Below are 21,262 nucleotides of genomic sequence, written 5' to 3' on the forward strand. Positions count from 1 at the left end.
GCTCCTCTCCTGTCTGCTGAGGATGAAGAATGGTTGAGAATCTGAAGGTCTCTGAAATAATTTTATCAGTCATGTAAAAAATATATATCTGATTTTGGGAAGTCGGAAACAACGTATTTCTTATATACTCCCTATATGTTGACACATAAAGGAATTAGAAAACATTATCAGTGAGGGACTGGTAAAGAGAGCCACATTTTCTTAATTCACTAGCAAAATAGCAATCGTGTATATGTGTCGCCAAGGTGAGTACATGATGACACAGCCATTTTGCTGCCCCATGAGTGCTCTGTGCAGAGGACCATCAACCATTGCACAGCAACCTTTAGAAGAGTTGACTTCAACAACCACTGTTAAATTTTGTATGGGATTTATACTTTTCATACGAAAGGATAAAAAAAAAGGATTGTATTTGCTGAAGAGCATTCATCATATACATATATTTGGTATCTTTTTCAATTTAGAGAGGGTCCTTAAGAAACACTGGATTACGTTAATCCATTCTCCCTCCTGCACTCAAAGAGAGATTCTTTTAAAAACCTATATTCCTTTTTTGAAAACCTAAATGACTTCCCCTGTTTAAAAATTCTCAAAGGATTCTCATGGATCTTAAGATGAAGTGAAACAACCCTAATATGGTTTAAAGACCCTAAGAAATCTGTGTGTGTCTCCTACATTTCCAATCTCTTCTTCCTTATCCCCGCCATCCTCAACCTTGCTGACATCTCTGTTCCAACTTTCCTGGAAAGACAGATTTCCATTTGATGTGATTTAGACTCCCTCCCCTTTGGTGGTTGTACATTCTCTGGGATCCTATGATATGTTAAGAAAGCAAAGACCTAGCTTACTCCCAGCGAATAGTTCATGCAAATGTATTTATGGTTTATTTTCTACATAGAAGGCTAAGGGATGATGTAACATCTTATATATACAAAGTATTCAAAGTACAGTCCATGGAATTCTCCAGGCCAGAAAACTGGAGTGAGTAGACTTTCTCTTCTCCAGGGGATCTTCCCCACCCAGGGATCAAACCCAGGTCCCCCAAATTGCAGGCAGATTCTTTACCAGCTGAGCCACAGGGAAGCCCAAGAATACTGGAGTGGGTAGCCTATCCCTTCTCCAGCAGATCTTCCCGGCCCAGGAATTGAACAGGGTCTCCTGCATTGCAGGTGGATTCTTCACCAACTGAGCTATAAAGGAAAGATATACAAAGTATATCGTTTTTAATACATTCCCTTTCCTCTCTATGCAACATAATAACATCTCATAAAAAAAATAAGAACTGTTATCAAAAGATGCCAAAATAAGTGAAATTTTAGCTGTATCCCATACTTTCATCTCCTTATTGGATCCTGCCATTTAATACACCTTCTAGTTGGTTATGGTAAGCAGAAATAGTAACCTGCAAAATGTCCATGTTCTAATACCCAGAACCTGTGGGTATGGCAAGAAAGGAATTAAGCTACAGGTGGAATTGAGGCTGCCAATCATCTGACTTTAATATGAGATTACCCTGGATTATCTTGGTAGGCCCTCTGTAATCACAGGTGTCTTTGAATGTAGAAGTTGGTAAGCAGAAGTTTGTCAGAGAGAGATTTTAAGACATTATGCTCCTGGCATAGAAGGTGGAGGGAGGGGCTACAAGCAATGAATGCAAGTGTCTTCAGGAAGCTGGAAAAGGCATGGAGACAGTTCTCCTTCAGAGGCTTCAGAAGAAATGCCAACAAGTCAGACTTCTGACCTTCAGAGCTGTAAGACAATAAATATGTGGGTTTTTTTAAAGTTACTAAGTTTGTGCAATTTCTTAGAGTGGCAATAAGAAACGGATATACCAATAATGGGAGGATTTCAGGCATATTCAAACACTTTGGTTATTTGGGCACCAAAGTGCAACAAAATCCCTGGGTCCTTCCCTAACTTTCACCTTGTATACCACAAAATCAATAGCTTCACAGAGCAAACTCCTACCTAATACATAAGGACATGAAGTTTCTATCTCATTGGAAGCATTTGCCATTGGTCACAAGGGTGACTCAGAAACATCCCTTCTGCATTCAGCAATTGGACTCTGTCAGGACCCAAAGCAAGTAGAATTCCTCCTGAAAGACTGCTCTTCTGAACCTCTGTTTTATCTCTTGGCTCACTTTTCTCTCTTTTTGCCTTTTTCTCTCTCCCTGTTCCCACCTTCCCTTTATTTTTCATTTTCTCCTACTTTCCCTCTCAGATCTCACTCCCTCTGCCCCTGCATCTCCATTCTTTGTCACTCCAAGCCTCTACTCCTTCTCCCTGCTCTCTCTTATGTTCTCATTTTACCTCTCCCTTTTCCATGCCAAAATCAGCTTTCTGATTTTTCCTCTTCCATACCCTATTTTCAGAGAAGGCAATGGCACCTCACTCCAGTACTCTTGCCTGGAAAATCCCATGGGCGGAGGAGCCTGGTGGGCTGCAGTCCATGAGGTCGTGAAGAGTGGGACACAACTGAGCGACTTCACTTTCACTTTTCAGTTTCATGCATTGGAGAAGGAAGTGGCAACCCACTCCAGTGTTCTTGCCTGGAGGATCCCAGGGACGGGGGAGCCTGGTGGGCTGCCGTCTATGGGGTCGCACAGAGTCGGACATGACTGAAGAGACTTAGCAGCAGCAGCAGCGTACCCTATTTTAACTTATATATTGCTGAGAAAAAAAAATCCATTCCATCCCCAATACTGACCTGAAGTGCATTTATGACCCAGTGTGTGGTGGGTAAATATGTCCTGAGATTGTCTTTAGGGGACCTGAATATCAGCTTCCAAGGTCATCAACATTTCTTGAGCGTCAAAAAGAAAAGCTACGAACTCAGACTCACTCCTGTCTACCAGCACCACATCTATGAATGGAGGAATATAACTAGCCAGGGAAGGAACCCTAGGGGATGGGGAAAAAGACTTGTAATTTACAGTCTAAAGATGTCCATCAGGCTTGGGTTAATTGCCCGATTTCTCCCTTGGTTCCTCCGGGAAACCTGTCCCATGGGAAGGATGTCTGCGTTGGGAACCTTATAGAATGAGCCCGTGGAGGAAGAATCTCAGGCACCCTCAGTGTTTCTTCTGTTTCAGATTCTGTTTCCCAGCTTTATTCACATTTTGGTGTAAGATAAACTCCAGAGAGTTATTTTTAAAAAACGTTACTGGTTCCAATGAGGTCCAGATAGCCAAATGACCAAGGGTGTCTGAGAATTTAGGTAGAACTCTATTCCACTCAAAAGGCTTTTTTTGGCCCATACCCACCAGGTAACCCAAAGGAAATGATTTTGTGTTTTCTATCTCTGGTGATCATTATGTAATGCAAACTGGCAAGAGGCAGTTTTTTCTTTAGAGGTTTTATTGCTTTCTTGACAAACTTAGGTTTGGTTACATCAAATAAAAACAATTCTCAAGGAAGGAAAAAAAGAAGGGAAGAATGAAGGAAGGAGGGGAAGAAGGAAAGAAAATAGATGAAAAATAACCCACAGAGGAAACAAACTTGGAAACGGGAAAGGATGTTGACACACACAACCCAGAAAAGTTGACTCAACATTTAACAGCTTCAGATTCTTTAAAATTGACTTTTTGAAGAAAATGATCATTTGCTGTGCCACTAGTGGTTGTTGGGAGCGAGGTACACAGGACGAAGTAATGTTTACAGCTTGAGACGATATTTGACGGTCTTTTTTTCAACCTGCATTTCTCTTCTTTAAAAAAAATTTTTTTTTAATTTATTTATTTTTGGCTCTTCTGGGTCCTCATTGCTGCTTATGGGCTTTCTCTAGTTGTGGTGGGCAAGGGCTACTCTAGTTGCAGTGCTTGGGCTTCTCATTGCAGCGGCTTCTCTTGTTGCAGAGCATGGACTCTAGAGCTCTCGGGCCTCAGTAGTTGTGGCTCTCAGACTTAATTGCCCCGTGGCATGTTAAGTCTTCCTGGACCAGGGATTGAACCCGTGTCCCCTGTATTGGCAGGTAGATTCTTAACCACTGGACCACCAGGGAAGTCCCTATCCTCTTCTTAAAGTTTGTCAACCCATGAATTTTTCTTCCTGGACCCTCCCTTTCCCATGACTCAGCCTTTCCCATGACTCACAACAGTTCACAAAACTAATACTTTCAATACTTATAAAGGAAAGGCAGGGTTATATAAATATTATGGCCAGAAGTGTTTTTAAAATATACATATGTCTCTGCTCTCAACAACCAAATACTTTCTTTAACATTTTGGAGCACATGATTCTAGGTTTTAAGAAAATCATAATCTACATCTTTGCAAATAGTTGTAAATATGTCTATATACAAATTTTCTTTGATGTTATTTCAAAAATTATATATAAGGTTTTCAGGGAGTTGGTGATGGACAGGGAGGCCTGGTGTGCTGTGATTCATGGGGTCGCAAAGAGTCGGACACGACTGAGGGACTGAACTGAAATGAACTGAACTGAAACATCAGTTTAGCAGTTACATAATATTCCAATGGGAGTATACCATAGTGACTTTTACCCCTCCCTCATTGATGGAAACTAAACTATAACAACTACTTATTATCTTTTAAAACTACACCACTTCTAAGGAAAGCTTTTTTCAGTACAGGGCAAAGAGTAGAAAAGTGCAAATAATTCAACATGACTTCCAAGGTTCGGTACGATTCATTCCTGCTAATTTCTCTTGCCACATCCTGAACTTCTTCCCCTGATGAAGTGTACATTTCAGTCTCTCAATTTTCCTGAATAGCTTCCTGAATTTCTTGCCTTTTCTCTTTTCCATGCCTTTTCCTGTTCTTCTCTTTTTCAAGTGCTCTCTCTTTACACTTTCCATGTTACCTTTACTTATCTGTAACTTCCTAAAACCTACTTGACTTGCCTCCTTAGATTTGGATTTGGCACCCTTCCTCTGTGCTCCCATCACTTGCCTTTGTTACAACATGACACGCACTGTTTTGTCTCTCCTGCTCACTAGATCGGGAGCTCTTTTAGAGAAAAAAAATGTGTTTTCAAATCTTTACTCAGAGTCCCTCACAAAACCCTTGCCACATAGTAGTTACACAATATTTTTATGAATGAGTAAGTAAATACTGTTTGAAAATATTGAGTAAAATGCTATCTCCTCCACTTGATTCTGTATCTCTCTTTTTTTATTTTTGCCAGTCTGAATGGAGTAGATTTCTGACAGTGATAGCTTCTCACACTCATTACTTATGGCTAAAGAATATATTTTAAGCCCTAATTATGTGCCAACTACTGTTATTTGTCACAACTGACCCCCCAAAAAGCCCCGTATGGATTCAGTTATTTCTATAAGAAGAAAAGAATTCTATTTCTGAGAAGAAGAAACCAAATGATTGTTAAACGTCTTCATTCTCCAGGGACAAGTATTAATAGCAACTTTCCTCCCAGTTCCAGACTGAGTGTGTAAGGAAGAAATGCACACTTTTCAGAGCCCACTGTGAAACGAGAGGCATCATGGTGCAACGGAACAGAAGTGAAGTTAACGTGTTTGGGTTTGAATCCTCATTTGACCATTTGCTTTTGAGCCACTCTCATTGCAACAGAAGGTTACCCATGTGGCTCAGTTGGACACAACTGAGCGACTGAACTGAACTGAACTGATGTGGCTCAGTGGTAGAGAATCTGCCTGCCAATGCAGGAGATGCAAGAGATGGCTTCGATCCCTGGGTCGGGAAGATCCCCTGGAGGAGGAAATGGCAACCCACTCCAGGATTCTTGCCTGGAAAATCTCATGGGCAGAGAAGCCTTGTGGACTACAGTCCATGGGGCCACAAAGAGTCAGACATGACTGAGCAACCGAGAACATACACATTACAATAAAACGGGAAAGCTACTTTCTACCTCAAAAATGATTGAGAGGGTTAAATGAGTTCCTAGATGCAAACATTCTTTAAATGATTCTGAAATAATGCGTCTTCATTTGTATTCCCAAAGGAATTGACTGTCTGTAGTATCTGGCGAAGATACATCCACTGGGAATGGTTAAGGGAAGTGCATTTATCACTCCCAAATTGCTCCTTGCCAGAAATTGGTGCCCTTGGTCTCCTGGGTCCCAACCTAGCTGCTAAAAATGGATACCTTTGTCATTGCCTTGGATCTGGTGAAAAGAAGAGTGTACCTCCTCCCACTTCAAGACTGGGTGTGTGACTTTTTCCTTTTCCCACATCAAAGTATTTTGGAGAGAAAATGAAAAATTAGTTCATACCCGTGCATGCTGCATGATAAGTTGCTTCAGTCGTGTCATACCTTTGAGCTCACAGTATCTGAATTCATCACTCCTGTGCTAGGTAAGGGTGGTATTTATAGATTTCACTCAGTAGTGTGTGTGTGTGCATGTTTGTGTGAACGAATGGTCTGGTACAAAATCTGGAAGATGATTATACTGTGCTTGGCACTTTTATAATTTTGCTGTGCCATCTCAATAACTTAGACATAATAGCAATAATTCCTTGGCTTTTATACCTTCCCCTTTAATAAATTGTTCTCTTTTTCACAGTGTTGATGGATATCTGGCATGCATGCAAGGTGAGAGCAAACCTTCCAGGTTTAATAATAATAATATGATCTGTGTTGTTTCTGCAAATAGCAGTAAACCTCTGTGTGCTCAGTCGCTGACTGACTCTCTGTGACCCCATGGACTGTACCCTGCCAGACTCCTCTGTCCATGGAATTTTCCAGGCAAGAATACTGGAGTGGGTTATCATTTCCTACTCCAAGGGGTCTTCCTGACCCAGGGATCGAACCCAAGTGTCCTGTGTCTCCTGCACTGGCAGACAAATTCTTTACCTCTGTGCCACCTGGGAAGCTTTCTATTACATTCCTTCAAAAATCATATTACAAGCTTAATGAATTCATTTTATCAACCACATGATGTTACTTCCAATACATGTTCACCATAATTGTCTTAACCTTTCACTTTTTGATAGAAATTAGGTAGTCTATGAAAATTACTGATCAAAGTCTGATCTATTTTTGTACTGGAGCTCTGAGAAATTCATTTTGTAGGCAGCTGTCTTTTAAATTCAGTAGCTGGTCTCCTAGTCTCTCTATTCACTTCTGATTATTTATTTAAGGACTGATGCAGTACATCCACCCAAAAGCTTCGGGGTAAATTACAGATCTCACCTTTTTCTCTTTACTGAGGAATACGTATCCTGGTGTCTTTTTGTCTGTCAGTTGATTCTGCTGGAGTCAGTGTAGCATGGTGACTGGGAACACGCACTTGAAATCAGATAATTATGGAATCAAATGATCTGTCCATCATTTTCTTGCTGAATGATTTATGGCAAATTATTTACACTTGTAAGTGCAACTTTCCAACTGTTTAAGTGAGAATGATGCCTTTTCGTGGTCCTTTTAGATATGATACGATATAAAGTACATCACAGCAGCTGGCCCATGTTATCCGAACAATAAATATGTGGCTAAAAGATGATTGTTATTATAATTTTTTATCAGTATTATTGACATGACCATCTAGGCACTTACCTTGAAACCACAAATCTTCCACTCATTCTCAAACTTCCTGATTTACTTCTGGGTATTTTTGAATGTTCTTAGGCAGCAAGTACTCTTATCTGAGGATATAGTTAATGAGGGCATGTAATATAGTGGGAAGAATATGATCTTTGAAGCCAGGTAGACATGGGCTTAAATCCCAGGGTCACGATATACTAGTGCTGTGGGCAAGTTTTATCCCTGAGTCTCAATGCTCACCTCTCTAATGAGGATCTGAATAACTATGTTGAAAAGTTTAGGGAAGAAATAAACAGTATTTGAAAATCACCTGGTGCAAATCAAGTGCCAAATCAACGTGACTATTCCTAGCCCTATCATAGTCATTCAGCCAAACTGGAAAGACAGTGAACTCAGTGTCTATAGCCCCTACTTTTATTCTTCCTATCTTCCCCATGTTGTCTGAAGAGGTCAGTGCCCTTGTTCAGCCACCCAAATCTGGCCCCCAAATATGAGCAGTTCCCAGTCATTCTATCTCAGTGAATCCCCATGGCTCTCCCAGGATCACTTATTTCTAAACCTAATCTATAATTGGAAACTTAAAGTTTTTTTATCTAACTGAAAGAATTTTAGGTACCAGCAGCCTGTGGAGGGTGGAATTCTGGGTAGAGATACAGAAGGTTCAATGTTGATCTGCAAATCACACTACACAGGCATACCTCTGCACATCTCTCAAGAAAAACTGTCCCCGAAAATCTGAATCTAGAGAATATTTGAGAGAGTATTGCATTGCTCATTTCCCACACCCCATGAAGATTTGGGGATTGGGGTTGGGTCCGAGGTGCTAGAAATCTGACCAGAAAAGCTTCTGCTTCTAGGACTAAGTAGCAAACTATCTTTCATCTGTTTCTGGGAGACTTAAAGGTAAAGAATTATTAGATATGCTAATCTGATATCTGATTCCCCCATTATTGGCTTCTTTGCTGTAATCTCTGAAATCACATCATTTGACATGGATTTTCAGCTACTGGATTAAGTTGGTTTGTTATTACACTGTTCCTTTCATTCAGCTGGGGGTGGGGAAGTGGTGGTACATGGTTTCCTTTGGAATCCAGTTGACAGAGTGATGGTGAGGCCAAGTCCTCATTATAAATGTGTCTTTGTTTCTAGATTCTCTGTTCCTCTCCACTGCCTTATTGGTCTGTGCTTCTGAAAGAATATCATTTGTTGTAACTGGTATAGCTTTATAATAAAGTTTGATAGGTTGTAGAGTCAGACACGACTGAAGTGACTTAGCAGCAGCAGCAGTGAATTCTTACCTTCTCTTTTAAAAATATTCATAGACATTTGGATAAATATTGATTTGGGTAAGGAGATAAATATCTCAAAGGCCATTTTAGAGACAATAACCTCAGATATGCAGATGACACTACCCTTATGGCAGAAAGTGAAGAGGAATTCAAAAGCCTCTTGATGAAAGTGAAAGAGGAGAGTGAAAAGGTTGGCTTGAAGCTCAACATTCAGAAAACAAAGATCATGCCATCTGCTCCCATCACTTCATGGGAAATAGATGGGGAAACAGTGGAAACAGTGTCAGACTTTATTTTTTTGGACTCCAAAATCACTGCAGATGCTGATTGCAGCCATGAAATTAAAAGACGCTTACTCCTTGGAAGGAAAGTTATGACCAACCTTGATAGCATATTAAAAAGCAGAGACATTACTTTGCCAACAAAGGTCCATCTAGTCAAGGCTATGGTTTTTCCCGTTGTCATGTATGGATGTGAGAGTTGGACTGTGAAGAAAGCTGACCACCGAAGAATTGATGCTTCTGAACTGTGGTATTGGAGAAGACTCTTGCAAGTCCCTTGTACCACAAGGAGATCCAACCAGTCCATTCTAAAGGAGATCAATCCTGGGTGTTCATTGGAAGGACTGATGCTAAAGCTGAAGCTGCAATACTTTGGCCACCTCATGCGACGAGTTGACTCACTTGAAAAGACTCTGATGCTAGGAAAGGTTGGGGGCGGGAGGAGAAGGGGACGACCGAGAATGAGATGGCTGGATGGCATCACCGACTCTGTGGACTTGAGTTTGAGTGAACTCCAGGAGTTGGTGATGGACAGGGAGGCATGGCGTGCTGTGATTCATGGGGTCACGGATAGTCGGACACGACTGAGCTACTGAACTGAACTGAAAAAGATTAGAATTCCTTTTAAAAATTACATTTGGCTTTTAGATTGTTCTTATTTGATTGTTATACTGTTTGCAAATAAATAACATGGGGCCCCTGAATGATTAGGTTTAATCCTGGGTCTTGAACATGACCTGAGGTAAGTTTCTGGTTTTTTCCTTGTCCAACCTTTTAATAACCTGCTTGTTGTTCCCGTACCACTGTTTATTCTTCCCCATCACAACACACTCCTCACCCAATTCCCCAACATTGGCAGTCCTATTGCTGATCTATTTCCTCCTTCACACTAGTATTTTTAAATGTATTTGTTATTTTTTAATTGGAGAAGGAAATGGCAACCCACTCCAGTACTCTTGCCTGTGGAATCCCAGGGACGGGGAAGCCTGGTGGGCTGCCATCTATGGGGTCGCACAGAGTCGGACAGGACTGAAGCGACTTAGCAGCAGCAGCAGCAGCAATTGGAGGATAATTGTTTTACAATGTTGTGTTAGTTTCTGCTCTACAACAACATGAATCACCTATAAGTACACATACATCCCCTCTCTCCTGGGCCTCCTCCACACCCCATTCCACCTGTCTGTCATGGAGCACCAAGCTGGGCTCCCTGTGCTGTCCAGCAGCTTCCCACTAGCTCTCTATTTTGCGCATGCTAGTGTATACATGTCAGTGCTGCTCTCTCAGTTTCATCGCACCCTCTCCTTCTCCTGCTGTGTTTGCAAGTCTGTTCTCTATATCTGCATCTCACATTGGTCAGAACAGCCATCATCAAAAAGTCTACAAACAGCAAGTGCTGGAGAGGATGTGGGAAAACGGGAACACTCCTGCGCCATTGGTGGGAGTGTAAATTGACCCAGGCACGATGGAAGACAGTATGGAGGTTCCTTCAGGAACTAGAAACAGAACTACCATATAACCCAGCAATCCCACTACTGGCATATACCCCGAGAAAACCATAATTCAAAAAGACACATGTATTCCAATGATCCTTGGTGTAAGTTTCTTAAAGAGGCCACTATGATGATTTTAATTGGAAGTGACATCTTGTATTTGAACAACAAACTTAAAATGAGTATTCATTAATTGTCTTTGATAGAATTTGGGTCTACAACCAATGAGCAAATTGGAAGTGATCATGGAGGATGTACAAAAGAAGAGGACGTAGAATTAAACATATTGTTACACACAAAATTATGAAGGGCAAAGAGATTTCTGATGTCAAATAATTTGTTTTGCTTCCAAAGAACAAATTCTGGAGTCAACATGCTTGGCTCCAAATCCTAGCTTCCCTTCTTACCTCAGGGTCTGTGAGACTGTCTGCCTCAGGTACCCCATCTGGAAAGTGGAAATAATAATATTAATAGTGCCTACCTAGCTCCCATTCTGAAGAATATTACATCAGTTACTACACGGAAGCTATAAGAACAGTGAATAAGGATAGTATTTAACAAAAAATAACTGTTAATACTGTCATTCCCAGAGTCTGGCACCAGATTAAGAAAGAAACCTACACTTTTGCTACATTTATCCAGCAAAATATGGTACAAATGTAAGAAAATGTCAATGAAGACCTTCACTAAATCAAAAGAACATCTTTATCATGCTCTGCCACAATGATCACCTTATTATCCCAAGACATTCACCTTTTCCCTTCAACTTTCCCTACTGATCGCCTCCAGCTGATGACCGTGGCGAACCAGAGCAGCGTGTCTGAGTTCCTCCTCCTGGGGCTCCCCATCCGGCCAGAGCAGCAGGGTGTGTTCTTCGCCTTGTTCCTGGGTGTGTACCTGATCACGGTGCTGGGCAACCTGCTCATCATCCTGCTCATCAGGCTGGACTCTCGCCTCCACACCCCCATGTACTTCTTCCTCAGCCACTTGGCCCTCACTGACATCACTTTCTCTTCTGTCACTGTCCCTAAGATGCTTATGATCATGCAGACTAAGCACAAATCCATCCCCTATGCAGGGTGCCTTTCACAGATGTATTTTTTCATACTCCTTGCTGATCTGGACAGCTTCCTGATCACTTCGATGGCCTATGACAGGTATGTGGCCATCTGCCACCCTCTGCATTATACCACCATCATGAGCCAGAGTGTCTGTGTCACGCTGGTGCTTGGATCCTGGCTCATCGCCTGTGCTTGTGCTCTTTTGCACACCCTTCTCCTAGCCAGGCTGTCATTCTGTGCTGACACCACTATCCCCTACTTCTTCTGTGATCTTGCTGCCCTCCTCAAATTGTCCTGCTCAGACACTTCCCTCAACCAGTTGGTAATCTTCACTGCAGGGTTAACAGCCATTATGCTTCCATTTGTATGCATCCTGGTTTCTTATGGCCATATTGGGGCCACCATCCTCCGGGTACCCTCTGCCAAGGGCATCTGCAAAGCCTTGTCCACATGTGGCTCTCATCTCTCAGTAGTGACTCTCTACTACGGGGCAATTATTGGTGTATATTTTCTTCCATCATCCAACAGCACCAATGACAGCAACATAATTGCTTCAGTGATGTACACAGTGGTCACTCCCATGTTGAACCCCTTTATTTATAGCCTGAGAAATAAAGACATGAAGGGGGCCTTGAGAAAACTCTTGAGCAAGAGAACATATTCTTCCAACTGATATTTACCTTTTCTTTAAAAACAGTCCCTCTGATTCTATTTCCTCAATTACATGTAAATACAAATTACTGAAAATATGGCTCCCTTGTCTTCCTTTCTTAGCTGTCACTCAGAAATATTTATTGACAGCATTCTTATACTTGTTGGGGGAATAATAAGGTGGGGTATGCTTTATAGAAGTTAATTTGCTCTTTTCTTGGATAATGGGGATTGCAAAATACTTTGAGGATGCTATGTCACTTTGGCAGGTGCCATTAAATGGAAGCTGTCAGGGCTGGCCCTTCCCCAGATTTTAAAGTTTTATAAAATGTGCCTGAATGTTCACATCCCTGTTTCTAAAGAATTCTCCATTTTGGTGAGAATATGCTTCCTCCTGCATCCAGACACCTAGGCATCCAGAGACCCTGAGTCCTGCTAGAACTTGCAGGGGAAGAAAAATATTTTTATTTTATTTTTTTGAGCACACTGAAAGGTATGTGGGATCTTTTAAGTTTCCAAACCAGAGATCGAACCCACATCCCCTGCAGTGGAACCAACAGGGAAGGTCCCTAGAACATATTCAATTTATCTCTTCCCACATAACAAATGTACTTCTCTTGTCCTTCAGGAATATAACCCAGACTTACTTTCTCCCAAGACCCTTACAGATGATCAACAACAAAATAAATGTCACCTCTATTGTTTCAGGTGCCAGTCAAAGAATTTACTACGTGATAAAATCTTCTGCTTTAATCCTGACAGCAACCCTCAGAGACACGTTGAAAAACTCAGGCTCAAAGAGGTGGAGAACACTTTAGGATCACAGTCAGTGAAAAGAAGGATTGAATCTTGGCTGTCTGACTCCAGAGTGGTTTGTTGTTATTGTTTAGTTGCTCAGTCATGTCCGACTCTGCAGCCCCATGAACTGTAGCCCGCCAGGCTTCTCTGTCCACGGAATCCTCCAGGCAAGAATACTGGAGTGGGTTGCCATTTCCTTCTCTAGGGGATCTTCCTGACCCAGGGATCAAGTCAGCATCTCCTGCATTGGCATTGCCAAGGACTATAGTCATGTATGCGGAACACTGTGTTCTGGAGAGGAATAGTTAGATCAGCCTAGTGGCAGAGGTTACGTGAAAAGCTTCCTAGAGAAGATGTCTCTTTAACTGAGACTTAACAAATCAGAATTATCCAGACGTACACATTCTATCTCACCCTGATGATCACTGGTAGAGGAAGCAGTGTGTTTTAGGACAACAAACTGGCTGTTTCAGCTGAGGAACCAGGATCTGATAGACACCAGGTACCAAAGTGAGTTGTAAGACATAAAGTGAAGATGTTTATAGGAAATGTCCAGTAATCAATTTCATAACTCCTGAGACTCCCAAGCTAGAGGAATGCTGAAGATCTAGATTGTTAGATCTAAAAAGTGCTAAGAGGAGGTTGTAAGAGGTTTTTGTAAAGATGTTTCTTTTGGAGAAAATGTTTGTTACTTGCGACTCTGAGGGTTGGTTGAGGCTTGGCTGATTCAGTTCAGAATGGTGGCTTTTCTGGATGTGGCTAGTCTCACTCATGCTTCTGTGGCCATCTGCAGTTTGAAAAGTGAAAGTCGCTCAGTGGTGTCCGACTCTTTGAGACATGTATAGTCCATGGAATTCTCCAGGCCAGAATACTGGAGTGGGTAGCCTTTCCCTTCTCTAGGGGATCTTTCCAACCCAGGGATCAAACCCAGGTCTCCCGCATTGCAGGGGGATTATTTACCAGCTGAGATACAAGGTTAGCTGATCTAAAATGGGCTCATTTGGGGAGGTTTTGAATCACACATCCCTCACCTTTCTCCTAGAATTTGCAGCCTCCTACCCAACCCCACCTTTCCTTATGTACTATTGTCTGTTGTTAATTTAGCATCATCATCACCCACTTCTAAGTCTTCCCCTCCTTGTAGTGGTCAGGCTGGAAACATTTCCAGATTTTTCTTTTCTGTGTTGTTAAAGTTTAATGTTTTCCAATGAGAACTCATGAGAAATTTAGAAGGCAGAAAAGGAGAAGGTGTTACTTTCTGGAGGTAATTACACTACAGACAGAAACAGGCATAAGTGAAGTTCACAGAAATTTCCCCGTGGACTTCTAAGAGCTGCCTGAATGGCTGCAGCAGGTTGAGACATTTGGGGAAGTTTTTCAGTATTTCTTGACATTTTTCAGCTCCTACCCATCAAACTTTTAAAACCATCTATTTTACATTTTAGGGTGAAATCTTTAGTTGTAGCTATTTTAGCCTTCAAGGGCCACTCCTCTGACCTTCATTCTCCAGCTCTTGCAATAATTGGCTAAGCAAGCACCTTTGTTCTACTCTTCTGAGCAAATCCTTATGGAATGCTTCCACATCAAAATTATCCATCATTTATCTGAGTCTATTTGTTGGTATAGAGATGAAATTACCAGATTGATACTTTCAATTTTAGTCAGGGACATCTATTGTAGTGAAGAAAGGATGAACTCTTTAAAAATTAAATTTTAGAAGTTCCTTATTGCTATGAAGAAACATTAAACTAAATCTTTATTTCCTACTGCATGAAAAACAACTCCATGTGTTTTAAGAACCAAAGGCAGGGAATTCCCTGGCTGCCCAGTAGTTAGGGCTCCATACTCTTACTGCCCAGGGCCAGGGTTCGATCTCTGTCAGGGAACTAAGATCCCATGAACCACGTGGTATAGCCAAAAAATAACAAGAACTAGAGGCAAAGTTTTTAATTTTTACATAAACGTCACACTATCTTTATGTACATGAGTCAGGGAAGTCCTTTTTTGCTTTTTAAAACTTCAGATATATTTCATATAAACTACACTGAATATCACACAATATACTACCAAATGCTAGAACAAAAGCCTACTGAGGCATGGATGTCCAAAGTGCTACAAAAATTGAAGCCTGTTCAATTGTTAGCAAGAGATGTACTACTGATATTCTATTATTCTATTCTGATGACCTCTAGCTCAGGTTCTTGTGCTGTATTAGCAAGGTCAGGGGCATGGGTTTTACTCTAGATGCTCAACTGCTGCTATTTTTCAAAGGCGCAGACCTCCCCTGGACTCTGGACAAAGCCTTGCACATAACAGCAGTTCATCATACTCTGTTTGTGTGTGTTCAGTTGATACTAATTGATGTTTGAGCTTGAAAGACATTGACACTGACACTGCAGTACCATATCTTTTTTTAAATTATAGATCTTACTGTTTAAATTATAGATCTTAAAAGTTTTAGGTTTACAGCAAAATTGAGTGTAAAGCATGGAGTTCCTATATACCCCTGTCACAGCACACCCACAGCCCCCTTGACTCTCAATATCCCCCACCGGAGTGATGTTTGTGACAGTCAGTTGACCCACATACCATAACCGTTCTGTTGTAGATTATTTTGCTAAACAACTCTGCCCTGTACAAGGTAGACTGACTAATGTTGAACTCACTTATAGTGAATTGTATTAGAGGATATCACACTGGGGTATTCCTACTATTTACGCACATTCATGATGCAGACAAGAAATCTGAGTCCACCTTTCTTCAGACCCTACACTTTTTCTGATGTCACATCCCTTTCTTGTTGTCTGTAAAATACAATGGTTGCCATCTTCAAGGTGACTTTCTCAAGGAAGCACTTTAAAGTCAATAATGCAAATCATAAAATGATACATTAATAACTTTCAGTTCAGTCACGGAGTCGTGTCTGACTCTTTGCGACCCCATGAACCGCAGCATGCCAGTCCTCCCTGTCCATCACCAGCTCCCGGAGTTAACCCAAACTCATGTCCATCGAGTCAGTGATGCCATCCAGCCATCTCATTCTCTGTCGTCCCCTTCTCATCCTGCCCCCAATCCCTCCCAGCGTCAGGGTCTTTTCCAACGAGTCAACTCTTCTCACGAGGTGGCCAAAGTATTGGAATTTCAGCTTTAGCATCAGTCCTTCTAATGAACACCCAGGACTGGTCTCCTTTAGAATGGACTGGTTGGATCTCCTCGCAGTCCAAGGGACTCTCAAGAGTCTTCTCCAGCACCACAGTTCAAAAGCATCAATTCTTTGGCGATCAGCTTTCTTCACAGTCCAACTCTCACATCCATACATGACCACTGGAAAAACCATAGCCTTGACTAGACAGACTTTTGTTGGCAAAGTAATATCTCTGCTGTTTAATGTTATCTAGGTTGGTCATAACTTCCCTTCCAAGAAGTAAGCGTCTTTTAATTTCATGGATGCAGTCAGCATCCACAGTGATTTTGGAGCCCCCCAAAATAAAGTCAGCCACTGTTTCCCCATCTATTTCCCATGAAGTGATGGGACCAGGTGCCATGATAGTTTTCTGAATGTTGAGCTTTAAGCCAACTTTTTCACTCTCCTCTTTCACTTTCATCAAGAGGCTTTTTAGTTCCTCTTCACTTTCTGCCATAATGGTGTCATCTACATATCTGAGGTTATTGATACTTCTCCCAGCAATCTTGATTCCAGCTTGTGCTTCTTCCAGCCCAGTGTTTCTCATGATGTACTCTGCATATAAGTTAAATAGGCAGGGTGACAATATATAGCCTTGATGTACTCCTTTTCCTATTTGGAACCAGTCTGTTGTTCCATGTCCAGGTCTAACTGTTGCTTCCTGACCTGAATATAGGTTTCCCAAGAGGCAGGTCAGGTGGTCTGGTATTCCCATCTCTTTCAGAATGTTCCACAGTTTATTGTGATCCACACAGTCAAAGGCTTTGGCATAGTCAATAAAGCAGAAGTAGGTGTTTTTCTGGAACTCTCTTGCTTTTTCCATGATCCAGCAGATGTTGGCAATTTGATCTCTGATTCCTCTGCCTTTTCTAAAATCAGCTTGAACATCTGGAAGTTCACGGTTCACGTATTGCTAAAGCCTGGCTTAGAGAATTCTGAGCATGACTTTACCAGCCTGTGAGATGAGTGCAATTGTGTGGTAGTTTGAGCAATCTTTGACATTGGCTTTCTTGGGGATTGGAATGAAAACTGATCTTTTCCAGTCCTGTGGCCGCTGCTGAGATTTCCAAATTTCCTGGCATATTATCACTTTAAAATTAAGACATGGATAGAAAGTAAGAAGCAAAAGTAGCAAGCTTCCAATAATGGACAGCATTTGCAATATATACAAATATGACAAAGGATTAATTTCAAGATTATATGAAGTCTATCTGTACTGCAATAAAAAAAGAAATAACTCAATAGAAAAGCAGGAAAAGACAGAAACATTTATTTCACAGGAATAAATCTTGTGCCAGTAGGAATAATGATGGCTGCTCAGATGTTGCAGAGTGGGTTTTCTAGTGGGTAGATGGCATTTCACTATGTGGTAAATGAGGGACCAAGACCAACCATCTCTCAGGACTGCAGATAAATCTGCTTCCAGACAATAGAGAAGACACACATCCTTCTTTAAAATTCCAACCAGGGAATAGCACACATTCTTTTCCACTGGGGAGGACATGCCACGGAGCCACACCTAAATTAGCAGGAAATGTGGCAACTGCCTCCTAGAGCCAGCTTCACACTTGGTAAAGAGATCATAAATTCTGGTGGACAGCTAACCATCTCTGCCACAAACATCCCACAAGCGTACGGTAAGATGCTCTATGTCATCAGTTACCAGGAAAATAGAAAGTAAAACTACAATGAGATACAATTTTCTACTCACCAGAATTGTAAACACTTTAGAAATTTATTAGTATCAAGTATTGTTGAAGAAGTAAAATAATAGGAACTCTCATACTCAGTGGAGTTTTAAATTAGTATAGCTTTAAAAAATTAATAGAGTATTTCTTAGAGTAGTTATAGGTTTAAGAAGAATTGAGCAGAAAATGTCCAGGAACTTCCCCTGCACCCTTACCTAGGCTCCCCAATTATAAACATCTTACATCCATTTGGTACATTTGTTATGAGTGAACCACCATCGATATATTTTATTAAAGTCCATAGTTATATTTAGAATTCACTCTTTGTGTTGTACAATTTTAAAATTTTTGGAAAATACATGATGACATGTATGCACTGTTATATTATCATTCAGAATAGTTTACTGCCCTAAAAATCCCCTCCCTTCTATTTATCCTTCTCCCACCTCAAACATGGACCCCTGGTAACCACTAAACTTTTTGTCTCCTCTACAGTTTGCCTTTTCTAGCATCTTATATAGTTGGAATCCTACAGCATGTAGTCTTTTCAAATTGACTTCTTGGTACAACTATTTCAGAAAATTTAGCAGTGATAATTAAGTTGAACATATACATCTACAATCCAATAATTCTTCTTCTGAGTGTATAATTTACATAATCTCTTGCTTATACACAATAGGTAATGCACAAAAATATTTGTTGCTACATTATTCATAAAAACATAATGCTGAAAATAAACAAAAAAGTCATAGAGAATAAAACAGATAAGTGTTTCTTTTATAAGAAATTATAAACAAAAGTATACAGTGTGATGATTTGAAATACATATATATTGTGAAATGATTACCAAGATTAAGATAATTAACACATCTATCACTTCCTTTAGTAATCTTTTCATTTGTGTAATGATAATGCTTGTGAACTATCTACAGAAACTTTCAAGTATGCAATACCATGTTATTAACTAGTCATCATAGTACATTTGGTCCTCTAAACTTATTCTTTTTAAAACTAAAACTTTGAACCATTTGACTTACATTACCCACTTCCCTCTATACCCAGCCCTGGTAACCACCATTCTGTTCTCTCTTCCTATGAAATCAACATTTTAAAAAAAGTTTCCATGTGTAAGTGATATCATATAGCATTTATTGTTGTCTGGTTTATCAGATTTTCACATTGTATACTTTAAATACATACAGTTACATTTGTGAAATAAAGATGGCCACAGAAAAAGAAATGTTTAAATGAAAGCTTAAAAGAAAGGGATTTTTAAAATGTAACAGGAGGTTGCTTTAAAAGTAAAAATATAACAATATTTTGAGAAGAAATTACCGACAGAATACTAGATTTCTAATTAAGGTCACTAAAAAGATAAGTTCTAAATGTATTATGGAATTAAACTAAAAAATAAAACTGTTAACCAACTAGAAATAATATTTTTGTTATCTTGAGAAGGGAAAAATGCTTTGTTACATAAGGTCTGTAAATTATCTGCCCCCCCTCACCAAAATAGTGAGAGTTGTGACTACAAAAAATATTTTTTCAATGTTTGTGGGATAATGACTACCATAGAAAAAAGGAGGGGGGAAGGAAATGGTAGTTGTGCAGGTATATTTGTAAAATCTTTCCCTCTCTATAATAAGCAAAAAATTAAACAGAGAAGAAAACTATGTCCAAGCTGAAGCAGAGATTGCAGATAGAAGGTCACATCGAGACTCACTAAGAAACAACTGATTAGAGAGGAAAGGATGCTCACATTGTATGTGTGGGATTCCATTAATAGGGGAACAATGGTTATCCTTATGAAAATGTTCCTCTACTAAGTATATTTTCCAGAGCTCCTTTCATATCCTGATTTCTCAGACTGTAGATGAAAGGATTTAGCATGGGAGTGATTAGAGTGTACAGTATGGCCACAATAACATCCTTGTCGTTGGAGTTATTAGATGAGGGGAAAAAGTACAGTCCAATAATTGTTCCGTAGTACAGAGCCACCACAGACAGGTGGGACCCACATGTAGACAAGGCTTTGTAGAGTCCCTTGGTGGAGGGGACCTTGAGGATGGTGGCCCCAATGCGACCATAGGAGACCAAGATGCATGCCAGTGGCAGGGTAATGACCACCACTCCCACAGTGAGGATAAACAGCTCATTGACTGTGGTATCTGAGGTGGACAGTTTGAGTAAGGTGGCAAGGTCACAGAAGAAGTGAGGGAGAAGATTGTCTCCACAGAAAGAGAGATGGGCCAGGAGGAGGGTGTGTAAGATGGCACTAGAAGAGGATAGGACCCAGGACACAATTACTAACAGGAAACACAGGCTCTGACTCATAACGCTGATGTAGTGGAGGGGGTGACAGATGGCCACGTACCTGTCGTAGGCCATTGAGGTGAGAAGAAAGCTGTCAAGACACCCAAGCATTAAGAAAAAATACACCTGGGAAATGCACCCAGCATACGAGATGGATTGACTCTGTGTCTGCATATTCATGAGCATCTTTGGAGTTGTGACTGATGAAAAAGTGATGTCAGTGAAGGCCAAGTGGCTGAGGAAGAAGTACATGGGGGTGTGAAGGCGAGGATCCAGCCTGATGACCAGGAGGATGAGCAGGTTGCCCAGCACTGTGATCAGGTACATGTCCAGGAACAGGGCAAAGAACACACCCTGCTGCTCTGGCCAGATGGGGAGCCCCAGGAGGAGGAACTCGGACACGCAGCTCTGATTTTCCCTCCCCATGGTCTCTTTTGCTGGAAATGAAAAAAAAGAGATGAAAATGTGGAAGAGTGAGAAATCATTATGACTATCACATAATGAAACATACTTTAGAACAAGTCAGTACATGAGTCTTAACCTGAATGGCTCATGCTCTTTGCTCCACTAACTGACTAATGATGGTCAGGATAAAAATGTCCACCTAGAAACCAGCATTATCTCTTTTGGAGAAACTATGTAACATCAGAATTATGATTATATCAAATCAGGCTCAAACCTGAGGAGTTCAGGAGTTTATAACAGAAATCTGAGATTATTAATAGAATATTAGGCTGCATGGCTATGTCAGTAACCAGTTATTAGAAACACTAGTAGAGACTCTACAATTGGTCTGTTGGCCTTTCTTAACCTTCCGCATGCCTCTCACACACTTTAGCTTATACTTTGTTTCGTATATTGGATCAAGATGAGACAACCCAATGGACTGCTCTGTATCTCCCAGAAATCGGGATTTGGAGACTTGGTGAAAACATGTAACTGGTCAAATGAAGGCACCAAACACAGGAGTCTTTGTCAATAACATAAAAGATCTAGTGACATCAGTTCAGTTCAGTCTCTTA

General features: G+C 40.8%; 2 protein-coding genes across 2 annotated transcripts; one reads left to right on the forward strand and one right to left on the reverse strand.

Moving 5' to 3' along the window:
- The first annotated feature begins 11,316 nt into the window (after positions 1 to 11,316).
- On the forward strand, positions 11,317 to 12,279 carry LOC148776087 (olfactory receptor 1J1-like). The gene has a single exon (XM_088841718.1). It carries the CDS (start codon positions 11,338 to 11,340, stop codon positions 12,277 to 12,279), a length of 942 nt encoding a protein of 313 aa, XP_088697844.1. The 5' UTR covers positions 11,317 to 11,337.
- Positions 12,280 to 13,594: 1,315 nt separating this feature from the next.
- On the reverse strand, positions 13,595 to 20,666 carry LOC148776088 (olfactory receptor 1J21-like). The gene is made up of 3 exons (XM_088841773.1): positions 19,777 to 20,666; positions 14,908 to 14,924; positions 13,595 to 13,686 (listed from the first exon to the last, which is right to left on the reverse strand). The coding sequence occupies exons 1-3, from the start codon at positions 20,664 to 20,666 to the stop codon at positions 13,595 to 13,597; spliced, it is 999 nt and encodes a 332-aa protein (XP_088697899.1).
- Positions 20,667 to 21,262: the final 596 nt, after the last annotated feature.

Source organism: Moschus berezovskii, chromosome 11 (genome assembly GCF_049115385.1).
Source record: "Moschus berezovskii isolate FMDL1 chromosome 11, NW_MosBer_1.0, whole genome shotgun sequence".
NCBI classification, from domain to species: domain Eukaryota; kingdom Metazoa; phylum Chordata; class Mammalia; order Artiodactyla; family Moschidae; genus Moschus; species Moschus berezovskii.

Excerpts from the sequence above, each read along its gene's own strand:
- LOC148776087 (XM_088841718.1), top strand. The coding sequence starts at position 11,338 with ATGACCGTGGCGAACCAGAGCAGCGTGTCTGAGTTCCTCCTCCTGGGG.
- LOC148776088 (XM_088841773.1), bottom strand. The coding sequence starts at position 20,666 with ATGGGGAGGGAAAATCAGAGCTGCGTGTCCGAGTTCCTCCTCCTGGGG.